This window comes from Hyaena hyaena, unplaced genomic scaffold (assembly GCF_003009895.1).
Source record: "Hyaena hyaena isolate Hyena2069 unplaced genomic scaffold, ASM300989v1 scaffold_14, whole genome shotgun sequence".
NCBI classification, from domain to species: Eukaryota; Metazoa; Chordata; class Mammalia; order Carnivora; family Hyaenidae; genus Hyaena; species Hyaena hyaena.
The window spans coordinates 532607-545208 of NW_024080646.1; the positions used below are offsets into that span (position 1 = coordinate 532607).

General features: G+C 41.8%; 1 protein-coding gene across 1 annotated transcript in view; it reads left to right on the plus strand.

The window, feature by feature from the left end:
• The window catches only part of CHST9 (carbohydrate sulfotransferase 9), a 204614-nt gene that overhangs the window by 174615 nt on the left and 17397 nt on the right, over nt 1–12602 (plus strand). Inside the window, exon 4 of the mRNA XM_039217563.1 lies at nt 1410–1447. Coding sequence (XP_039073494.1) covers nt 1410–1447 — 38 coding nt within the window. The remainder of the gene's footprint in view (nt 1–1409; nt 1448–12602) is intronic.

A 12602-nucleotide genomic window follows, 5' to 3' on the forward strand; every position in this document is an offset into this window, starting at 1 on the left:
TGGCTGCCTCATCGCCAGCACCTTGGCTGTGATGCTGTGCTATGGCTCTTCCAGATGTCACCATTGGGGGAAACTGGGTAAAGGGACACACGATGTGTCTGTATTATTTCCTGCAAATGCACGTGACTACACAATTATCTTTTTTTTAACGTTTTTATTTATTATTGAGAGACAGAGACAGAGCATAAGCATGGGGGCAGACAGAGGGGGAGACATGGAACCCAAAGGAGGCTCCAGGCTGTCAGCACAGAGCCCGACACGGGGCTCGAACTCACAAACCGCAAGACCATGACCTGAGCCAAAGTCGGACACTTAACTGACTGAGCCACCCAGACGCCCTTTCACAATTATCTTAATTAAAATTTTAAAAGGATCTGTTTAATGGAATGTATATCATACCAAGATGTTCACAAGTACAGAATACAATAGTGTCATAAAATTTCTTCTCTCTTTCTTGATGGTTTGTTGCTTATTTATTATTACTATGGATTTTTTCCCTTTTATTTAAGACATATAAAACACTGATCACATTCAGGCTGTTATCACCATGGAGGTTTATTATTTTATTTTTTTAAGTTTATTTATTTATTTTGAGAGAGAGAGAGAATGAGAAAGAGCTGGGGAGGGGCAGAGAGAGGGGGACAGAGGATCCAAAGCAGGCTCTGCACTGACAGCGGCGAGCCCGATGCAGGTCTTGAACCCACGAACTGTAAGATTATGACCGGAGCTGAAGTCAGACACTTAACCAACTGAGCCAGCCAGGCACCCTGGAGGTTTATTATTTTAATGTCCTTTTTCTTTACACCCCCTGTTGCCTTTCATGCATTATCTGTGTGGTTTTTTTCTTGGCCTGACCAAGATACCTTTTATAAAACTGTGGGTTTTCACTCTACTCTCTGTGGTACCATAACAACAAAATATAATAATGCCTTTATTATCTTCACAGGTACAGGAAAAGTTTTCAAAAGTAGCACCTTTGCCACCTGCCACATTAGGTCTCCTTGTCCAGTCTGCAAGGTTCCATGAGCTCAATGTTAGTATTATACTTGAACAGGTTGTCATTGTTTGGAAGCCTTGGACGGGCTGTTGTTCAAGTTTTATTCGGTCCTTTTCATCTCTTCACTTCTCCACCAAAGTTTAATACTTTCTCCTGGTATCACCCTTACCGGATTTCCACTCTGTTTTCTATTACCTTTGCCCAATGTGGTTTATTTAGGATTTGGCTTTTTTTTTTTTTTTTTTCATTCCAATTACTGGAGTGATTGTAAAGGTTCATACTGCAATACAAATGTTTGCCCAGAGAGCCTATGACTGCTTTGGAGTTTTGAGTGAGAATAGAGCAGGATCAGAACTGCATTTACTTCATTTTCACACTTTAATGTCACATTTATTTTTGCTTTCTCTTTCAGTGACTAGAGAACACATCCAGAAATATATCACCGACCAGGTATTTCCTCACTTCTCATAACTTATAATGTCGATTATGTTTCGGAGGTTAATAATCAAGCATTTGTAAATACGGAAAAAAATTTTGTTAATAATTGGGTAGGAGCAATACACGTCTGTTGGTTCTGAAAACAAATAAACTGGTCCTGCATGGATGACCATGTGCTTTCTTTGTCCCCCATCTCATTCCTTCCCTCTCTGCACACCCACCAAAGGAGACGGTGGAGAAATGGGACTGCCAGTTGTGATTTGTAAGCTTCCCTCTGCACATAACATGACCTCTGCATTGATACTATCATGGCTGCAAATAGATACTTTTATCTACTTTTGCCTTAACTACAGTGACTCTTCTGTGTGATTTTCCCAAGTTTTAATTTGCCCAGCTGAAAGTCACTCCCTCCCAAACAAATCAGAGCAGAACCCCTAGCAGTAGAAGCCTGCAAGTTCCTTTCCATTATGGTCTTTGATCTCTACGCTCAGTTAGCCAAACTCTTCCCGTCTGCTTCCCTATTTTCTTATCTTGTTACTTTTTATTTACTGGCAAATGGAATCACTTCTATAACTGTTAAAGCGGGTTGAATAAAACTATCCCTGAAACCAAGGAGCTTTCACCAAACCCTGTCTTACCTCGCCCCACCTCCTCTTTCCATAGGCCAAGCAGGCCCAGTAAGCTCAGGCTCCACCCACAAACGCAAGCCTCCATGTCTTTTTTTTTTTTCATCGTTCCCCTTTGGCATACATTATACGCCAAGGAGAAGGGTGGCAGGTCTACTTTTAAACCAGTCAAGGGTACATTTTCCGAACTCTTCTAGTGCTCTCCCAAATAAGCCCCAATTCTACTCCCCATTGTCATTCCGCCCAAATTAAGTTCCAGTGTTACCTAATCTGTGCCAGATGCCCTGGAGCTCATCAAGCTCTAAAAATAGTTAACTTATTTGGCTAATGTACTATTGTGCAAGTTCAGCAGCAAAATTTAATGCTGAGTAGGTATCCTTTTGCTCTTCGTGTAATTGAAAATGTTGATTCATAGTAACAGCCACCTTAATACTTGAAAATGCTGTCATTGTGCAATGGCAAAACCAGTTAGCTACTTCAGATAGTTTATTTGCCTTTCGAGCTTCATTTCTTTATCATTGTATTTTCGATGATTTGTATGTGCTCAAGTGGTTTGGTAAGGCTGACATCAGTTAAGCGGGAAGGTTTATTGCTACCATTTTTATTTATTCAAGTCACACAGGGAATACTTTTTCTTATAAAGAGACCTGTTTATTTTATTAAGTTAACAAGTTAAAGCAATTGATGGAGAAATATATTAAGGCCCCATCTTATGGGCAGATTTACATTTCCTACGTATTCCTTCTTTTTTACTTGTGGCTACACTGATAGAATATGTAGACACCAAAATAGAACACCAAATATTTACTTGTAATCTGAGACACTGATTTGTTGCCAGATGAAATCATAATGGTTTCCAGGCCCAATGAGAGTGAAATTCTTTGCACTTTAACATAATAAGGAAGACTCTTAAGTATATTCATTATACAGTCATTCTTAAAACAGATAGTTGTATTGTTCAATCAGTGTCTGCCAGCTGGTATTTCTAATTTTACAATAGAATTTCCATTCTTTCTTCTCCCAAGTATAGAAGAGCTTTCCACTGCTGAAACAACTCAAAGAGGCATCTCACATCTCCAGTTTATCTAATTTTGGCAAAGAGCCAAGAAACGAAGTCACACCCCTTCTTTAAATCCCTCTGCTACTCCCAGAATTTGGCTTTTTTTTAAATGTTTTATTTATTTCTGAGAGAGAGAGAGCATGAGCAGGGGAGGGGCAGAGAGAGAGATACAGAATCTGAAACAGGCTTCAGGCTCTGAGCTAGCTGTCAGCACAGAGCCCAACGCGGGGCTCGAACCCACAAACCGTGAGATTCCTCCCCCTCCCCCCTTTTTTTAATGTTTTATTTAAGAATTTAGCTTTTAAAACACAAGTTGGAAAACTCGCTTTGGATAATCAATACAGTGTTCTTCATCAGAAAAGAATGTAAAATGGAGCACTGTTGAGCATTAATCTTTGCCCCTAAATCCTTCCCACCAGGCACTATAGATTGTGTAATTAAATTGAAATTGAAAATCAAGTCCTTTTTTTTTTTTTTCCACTAAGCAAGCTACGAGTTGCACACCGATGTGAGAAATCAGGGCTGCAGTGATGGAAAGCTCCAGCCTACTGGCCAATAGCCAGCGTGCATTTTTAGCCGACAGCTATTTTACCACACCTGAGCTCTGAGAACAAACAACTATTTGAGTTCTCTGGAGGGAACACTGGATTCTTTCCTGTGTAATTCACTGGGGAAATTAGTACGTTTTTTTAAAGTAACTTGTTAATGCAGCTTGTTTACGAGAGACAAAAATGAGGAGGGAACCGCTTGGCGGCTCCTGTCCCAGAATGGGATGAAAGCATGACCCATTTTTTCAGCTGTCTTTTTGGCAATTCAGTGCTGCAACAATTTCCTCTCTGAAAAATGCTCCTTCTAGAGATGAAAATCTCCTGTAGGTTTTCTGAATAATTTTTACTATGGGAGATTAAAGATACTACCTCGAAATGCTACCCCAAATACCTTCAAAAACCAAATCAGAATATGGCAGTACCCAATGGGAGTACTGTACATTAAAACCTTTTAAGTTAACTGGGAAACCGCCTTCTTATATAGGAGGCAATTGATACCTGCAGTAAATTAATGCCTTGTGTTTATGCCTTTTTGTAGAGTAGATCATTGAAGCCCACCGTGAATTCATACACAGCTAGGTGACATAGAGGGGCTTCATTTCTTGGGGAGAGGATGGGCCTGTAGGAGAGAACTTGCACACTCGGGTGCCAGCTGGGATGAAGGCTCACTTCACTGAATGCCGGGTTCAGAGAGAGCCAGCACTGCCGGTGTGCCGTCAAAGCTATGTGTTCGCTCCTAGGGCTGTTGTAACAAACTACCACAAACTGGGTGCTTTCAAACAACAGAAATGTATTGTCTCACAGTTCTGGAGGCTTGAAGTCCAAAACCCAGTGGTTGGCAGGGCCACACTCTCCACGAACCCTGTAGGAGAGGATCCCTCCTTGATTCCTTCCGTCTGCTGGTGGTGGCCGGTGGTCCTTGATGATGCTGGACTAATATCTCCCTCACTCCGTCTCTCCCTCTTTGTCACCTGGCCTCCCTGCATGTGCCTTCTCTTCTTTTTTTTTTTTTTTTAACTCTTTTAGTGTTTTTATTTATTTCTGAGAGAGAGAGAGAGAGCAATAGAGAGAGCTAGCACGAGAGAGAGAGAGTGAGCGGGGGAGGGTCAGAGAGAGAGGGAGACACAGAATCCGAAGCAGGCTCCAGGCTCTGAGCTGTCAGCACAGAGCCCGACGGGGGGCTCAAACCCACGAACCGTAAGATCATGACCTGACCTGAAGTCAGACACTCAACTGACTGAGCCACCGAGGCGCCCCATGTGTCTTCTCTTCTTATAAGAACATCAGCCGTAGCGGGTTAAGGCCCATCCTAATGACATCTACAAATACCCTTTTTTTAAAATAAGGTCACACTAAGAGGTACCAGGAGTCAGGACGTCCACTGTCTGGGAGAAACAGTTCAACCATGAAACACTGAGGACCTCAGACTGACCCTCGGCCCCGTCTCTTCCTCTGACCACGGAGCACTTCTGACGTGATCTCCCGTCGCCCCTCTATCCAACTCCTCCGGTGCCCAGCCCACAGCCCCTGCTCCCTCTGGACCCTCATGGAAGTGCTTGATCCCGGAGGCTCTCCTCCGTCTACCACATTTTCCATTCGTCCTCCATTCCGCTCCTCCTTGCTTTCCAAACTCCCAACCATCCACATCCCTCCTCTGCTGCAAAACAAAAATCCAACAGAAACACCTTCCCCACATTAGCGGTGATTACGACCCCTGCCTGTGCGTTACGCTCACCCAGGGGGGCTTTGCTCACACAGACCCTGAGGCTGCACTCCTGCACCAACCCAAGAAACGCGGGGTCACGGGTTGGGTTCAGACACAGCACAACCCTTAGACCATGCCAAAAGGCGTCAGATGCTTTAGAAGACCCAGACACCGCAAACGCAAAAATCCAGAGACTTTTTTTTTCTTCTAAGCACCATGGTTTAAAGTTTGACAATTGATGGAGCACACACAACATATGGGAACACACGCTGAATTGGGCCCTGTCATCAGGTGCACTGGGATTGGGCTGGAAGATAAAAAAAAAAAAAAAAAAAAAAAAAATCAGCCTGGGCCCTTTGAAACCAGAGAAGGAAGGGCTGTTGTAGCCTCAAGGTAGCCACCCCACATCCTCTCAAGTGGGAGGATGTGGAGGCAGACAGTGCTCCTCAGGTTAAGTGTCTGTCTGCCCTCCCCTCTGCTTAGGATGTAGGTGGAGTCAGGGGTGCAGTCACGGGTGGTACTTAGAACTGCCTGGCAATCCCAAGGTCGGAGAAGTGAGGTGTGAGGTACGTGAACCATCCCCCCAATCCCATACACACCCCACCAGGGAATCTGAAGACCTCAGTCACGTGCCTCCTTCATGGCGGCAGATCCAGTCTCCCGCCTGAGTACAGCTTCCGGCCTGCCTTCCTCCTGAAGGTCCGTGAAGCCCTCAGGCCTCTAGTGGCAGGCTGGCTCTCAGGGAGAGCGGAGGGCTCCTGTCACCTGCAGCCCCAGAGCAGTCCCTCTGGAGAGGCTGGGTGGAAACAAGGGCCACGTATTAAGTATTGCTTACTTGGAAACTTCTAAATATTTAGCCACACAGTATGTGCGCCTCCATTCCTACTCTTGCTCTGGGCAACACAAATGTTGGGAGCGATTCTGCTCAGATATCTGCAACTTTAAAACTCTGTATGTGGTCCTCATAAAAAGCCAAGCTTGCACCCACTCATCTGTGGCCTCTGGGATAAAACCTTAACCTTTGAGTATGAAATCCAAGCGCCTGTGACCCCACAACCCTTTGGACAGCATGCTCTCCACCTCCTTAGGTTTGTTTCCCATTCTGCTCCTTTCTGTAAAAGTGCTGTGTGCTGTGCAAAACTGTTCTACCAACGTACTAACCCCTCTTCCTGCACATGCAAAATTTACTCATATTCCAAGATGTAACTCAAATGCAACAAAACTTTCCTTCATCATATAGCAGAGAATAATCTCCCTGGTCTATGGTCCCATATTATTTTTCAGCCCCTTTGCTACAGATCCTGTGTTTTCTACTCTATATTCTAATTATTTCTCCCTATACGATTTTGTAACTGGATATTCTCATCCTAAAGAGACAAAATCATGTTTGGTTCATTTCAGTGTCTACAGCTGGACCTTAAACATCGTAAGCGCCCAACCAATTGCTGGTCAATTGAAACCTTCCAAGTCACTAAGTTGTCACCCACTAAATGTGGATGGTCCACTGCCCATACACTGTCCTGCTCTAAACTGTTGTGTCATTGATTTTTCTAAGGCAGGAACCAGGTGTTGTCCTTTGACCACCCCAGCAAGGAATCTCAGCTAAAAACAGTAGAGACAAGCTAAAAGAGCACATGGTCTCTTAGAATAATGGCCACACAGTCAGAGGAATGACAGAATTGAAGGGCAGGGAGAGCCACACCTCGATTTTATCTTTATGTCCACCTTTCATGACAGCCTGTAGAATGTTAAACGATTTGCTTGGGTCAAGACATGAGCACCTGACTTTTTTCTTGAATGTAAGGATAGCAGTGCCACCCACTGCCACCTTTTCAGTGTAGCATGAACTTTATAACTGCTAAATTTAAAGTGGGATTACATTACCTCGCACTATTCTTATCAAAATGGCCATGCACTCAAGGAGACAACTTTGACCTAAAGAGAGTTTCTCACTGCGAGTTCCTCACTGCGAGTTCAGCACTAATGGAACTAGCAAAGATCCCATTCCCCTAACTCTCTTTTAAGAGTACCTTCCAGAACTGGAAGTTGTGCCTTATAAAAGCTATCCAATTTATGAATCTTTCTAAAGAATGCTTGAAAGCAAGACTGAAATGATCCAAAAGTGGTTGTATGAATAGTAGCTAACAAAGAAGGCTTTCTAAAAGATGGTCCTTATTAAAGGTCAGATGGCTTCCTATCTAGAAAATGCTTAGGTATAAATGTCACAAGGCTGGGGCTCGCTTCTTTAATCAGAAGCCAAGGAAATTAAAATATTGTGTAAGGGTGTCTGAGGAAATAGACAACAGACAACAGTCTGTGGAAATCTACCATAAAGATAAAGGGAGAATGAGCAAATAGCCCTGGGGTACTTTAAAAGCCTGAATGCTAAGAAGAAAATAATGATTGAGATCAAGAAAATGGTTTATTAGCAACACTGCATGATTTATTAGCAATCAAATATGCAGATAGTTCTCATTCACTCAAAATGCTTCTGAATAATTGGGACCAGTAATTGTGCTAGTCACTCAGTGCTCCGTCTCACTTATTTGTCACAACAAACCTATGAGGATACATAATGTAATCTCCTTTTTATACAGGGGGAAACTCAAGCTTGAAAGATTTAGTAATTTTTCAGGTTCTGCTATGCTTAGCACTAAATTAAGAATAATAATAATGGTTAACATCATTCTTAGGTGCTTAATGAGTTTTCTGTGTGTAGGCACTAGGCTAAATTTTACATAAAATTATCTCATTTAAAGCTCACAGCAGTAATCTTGTGTGGTGGGTACAACCCAGGGATTCATGGTCTATTAACAGAAGTAACTCGCACGAGATCACACACCAGGATTGAAATAATACGCCTCTACCCTGTAAGCACCAGCCATTAGTCTATACTGCTTTAAATACCTTTATTCAAAGACACACAGCTGGTGAGTAGCAGGGCTGGAATCAGAATCCAGGTAGAGGGGCGCCTGGGTAGCTCAGTCGGTTAATTGTCTGACTCTTGGTTTTGGCTCAGGTCATGATCTCATGGTTTGTGAGATCGAGCCCCATGTCAGACTCTACCTGCTTGGGATTCTCTCTCTCTCTCTCTCTCTCTCTCTCTCTCTCTCTCTCTCTCTCTCTCAAAATAAGTAATAAATAAACATCAACATTAAAAAAAAAGAATCCACGTATATATCATTCTTAAATCCTTTCTCTTTGCTGTTGCTCTATACCACTACCTGTCCTGGAAGTTTTTCTATGAACTAAATGATCCCACTGATGACCACCCGAATCAGCACCCCAATTTTGACACTAATGCTGAAGCAACTGGTAATGAGACCCTAGAACAAAGATATTTATAATGTGGGTTTTTTTTTTCCAAAGCATTTTAACGATCAAGATAGGCATATACTCACTCTGGGGTTCCTGTTAACCACTATTACTTTTTTAATTACGTAAGCGAAAAATCAAGTAAAATCTAGCCTAAGAGAAAAACTATTTTGTCACCTGAAAAGAGATTAAAAGCTGAAAAAAAAAGTATGCGTGGCATAATGTGCTGCCCACTGGCAATGTTCCATGGCAGAGCCCAAACAAATACTATGAACATAAAACAAGAATGGAAGCAGAAACCTTTATTCTCACCAACTATAAAATGGTCTTTTATTCCTTTATTTTCCAGAAAAGTCCCTTACTTGTAAAAACTCTTTTATAAATGCTTCATTCTTAGTGACACCTGTGTCATTGTATATGTACTCATGGGGGAGAATATGGGATACTGAAGCTCTGTGCTGAAAATGTAGCATCTCTTGAACAAAAATAGCTAATTTACCATCTAGTGGTTTTATTTTTATTTTATTTTTATATTTCAAGGGAGAGAGAGCACGTAAGCAGAGGTGAGGGGCAGAGGGAGAGAGACAGAGAGAGAGAATCTCAAGCAGGCTCCGTGCTTAACACAGAGCCCAACATAGGGCTTGATCTCACAACCCTGGGATCATGACCTGAGCCGCAATATCAAGAGTTGGAGACGCATCCGACTTGGTCACCCAGGTGCCCCTTAAATGTTCTTTAAAAGTAAGCTCTATGCACAACATGGGACTCAAACTCAGGACCCCGAGATCAAGAGTCACATCTACCAACTGAGTCACCCAGGCACTCCTTTACCATATAGTCAGATGAATCACGCTACCTAAGATGCCAGTTAAATATATTCCATGAATGATTTTCTAGTCAATCTGTTCCCCCTCTTTTTCTTCCCCCCTTTTGACTTTTTCTAATCCTATCCCTCCCTACTTGCTAGCACTTGTAGCTAATGACGAGTAACTGGGGAACTGAAATTTTTCAGCCTAACAGATTGTATGAGCAAATTGGCTCCACCGTCATTAGGTTTATTCTCCTCACCCAGACCCACAGGTGTCCGTGGGCCAAGTTCTAGTGGCCGGGAGCACAATGAGCAGAGTTCCCTAACTCAAACACCTCCTCTGGGTGGAACGTCTGTTTTTCACTTCTAGGGTTAAGGCTTTGATCAAAATGGGCCGCAGAGCCAATTTGTCATCATATTTTAATGTATATTCAAAAACACGGGGTGTTTTTTTTTTAATCTACCTTTAAACTATTTTATCCAGATTATTCTTTCTCCTCATGATAAGGAACTGAGTAGGGAATCAAGTGAAAATCTGAGACCCTGTGGAATTTTAGGGAAAAGGTGCTTCAGTAGTCATCATTTTGAGTGAAATGTTGTTGGTTGACATAAAAATTTGCATTTTAAGAAGTAGTGATCAAGGGATCAGAAAAACTTTTATAGCATATACCTATCATTGCTTAATTCAGATACATTCCATGTAATGATTCTAAAAGGCTATTCCCTTTGTATTTAAAATTTTAAACATGCTTATCTTTATCAGTTTGAATTTTACTATTTCCAACATTTGGCCACAATACATATTGCTAAAAGCCCAAAAAGGAAAAAAATAACAAGAAATGGTCATTAATACTAGGCCAATCTGCAGTATAATGGTCATTATACTAGGTCAATATATATGCATATGCAACATATCTATAGAAATATATATATGATTTAGATCCCTCAGGGCAGATCTTCTGGGTATCCATCAAGAGATTTCTGGGGTGCCTGGGTGGCTCAGTTGGTTAAGCATCTGGCTCTTTATTTCAGCTCAGGTTATGATCTCACAGTTTGTGAGTTCAAGTCCTGTGTCGGACTCTGCACTGACAGCGCAAAGCATGCTTGCGATTCTCAATCTCTCTTTCTCTCTCTCTCTCCCTCTCTCTCTCTCTCTCTCTGTCTTCAAAATGAATAAATGAACTTTAAAGAGAGAGAGAGAGAGAATTTCGCTTTTGTTTGGGATAAACTTTATCTTATTTATTTTATTTTGTTTTTAACGTTTATTTATTTTTGAGAGACAGAGAGAGACAGTTGATCAGGGGAGGGGCAGAGGGAAAGAGTGAGACACAGAATCCGAATCAGGCTCCAGGTTCTGAGCTGTCAGCACAGAGCCCAATGCAGGGCTTGAACCCACAAATCATGAGATCATGACCTGAGCCAAAGTCAGACACTTAACTGACTGAGTCACCCAGGTGCCCTTGGATAAACTTTAAAGACAGAGAGAGATTTCACTTTTGTTTTGTATAAACTTTGGTGTGTAACTGCATTTTGCTGAGGAAATGTGCCTTAGTCCTGGTCAGAATCTCAGGAGTGAAATAAATTCTCCTGGGGAGTTTTTCTACATCTCAGTAAAGAGTGAAAGTGATGCCACCTATTTCCTTTATTATGCATAAATTGAAACCAATTTTGTTTTAACTTTATTTTGTAAAGTAGCACTTACCAGAGAACCAATTTCTGGGAGACAAAAGATAAGACAGACAAGTAGTGAAAATTCAGAGTACCAGTAAGGATCCTAGTGAAAGCCACCTTGTCTTTACAATCCTTAATGTGGAAAAAGTTATTATCCACAGAAGTGTTATGTTACATTCCGTGGTCAGTCATCAAACAAGGAAGGAATAAACAAGATTCTTCACTGTTTCATCATGGGTATGCGCCTTGCTCAAAATGTATTAAAGAGGAATATTTTCATGATGCTATTACTGAATAATTAAATTAGGCCAATGTTCTGTGGATGTGGAATAATGTAATTTACTATGTTGAATGATTAGCCAACCGGATTTCTCTCATTTTCTAAGGCAGTGGATTGACTAAAATGTGATCATAAACAAAATAGATTTTATTAGGCATAATCTACTTTGTAAACAAATGAAATTAATTCTTTGCCTGACCTAAAGCTTTGAAAATGAAATACCAAAATTGAACACATGCTTCCAATTTTGTCTTTGTTGCTAAGATGACACTTAATATAAAAGTTACAATTTAACTTCCCCTCAAGTATTCCATACTTGATACTAAATGACTCTTAGAAATATGTTCATCAACAGATGGGAGCCACTTATGGCCTCATAAACTCCAAACCAAGTGAAATTATCTCTGCCAAATACAAAGATTACAAGAAAGCCTCATCTGGTTATCTCAGAGATGATTAATGCATTGCATGTTGGTTCAATGGTGCAATGAATATTGACAGATAATCACCCTTCCTGTGAGAGAAGTACGGAAGAGATGAATGCTTGTGATCTATGTTTTTAATCAATCAGTAAGCAATTGCAGCACGTGCCCTGTGTTTGGAGCTGAGCTCCGTGTGATAGAGGATGAGGAGGTAAGTGCCAGCACAGACCCTGTCCTAAAGGGATTGTCTGTCTTGAAAGGGAAGACTAGCATCCCTCAAGTGCTGTGTGTGGATAACGTAGTGTGTTATCACTTACTTGCTTATTAACTGAACCAGTAGAGGTACCGTGGGAGCTCGGAGAAGCCAACAATCAATGAAAAGTGGCCAGGGAAGGATCATGGAGGACTTGAAACCAAAGTTATTTAGATTTGATTCAGCAGGAAATAGAGTGTGCTGGAAGTGAAGCTTTGGGAATTGGGAAATGACCTCAGGAAAATTAGTGTGGAATTTTCTTAAAATTCCACATATCCTGTATTTTCCTTTTTGCTCTGCCTCCAGTGGTACCAGCCACCAGTCTCTCTCCAGGCTACTCTGCTTCCACTCCCCCCAGGCCCCCAGTCCATTCTCCACTTGGCCAGGAGAGTGAGCTTTGTAAAATGTCAGTTCACATTATGTTATCACCCTGTCTGAAAACTCCAGTGGCTAATATTACACCTCTGATGAGACCCTAA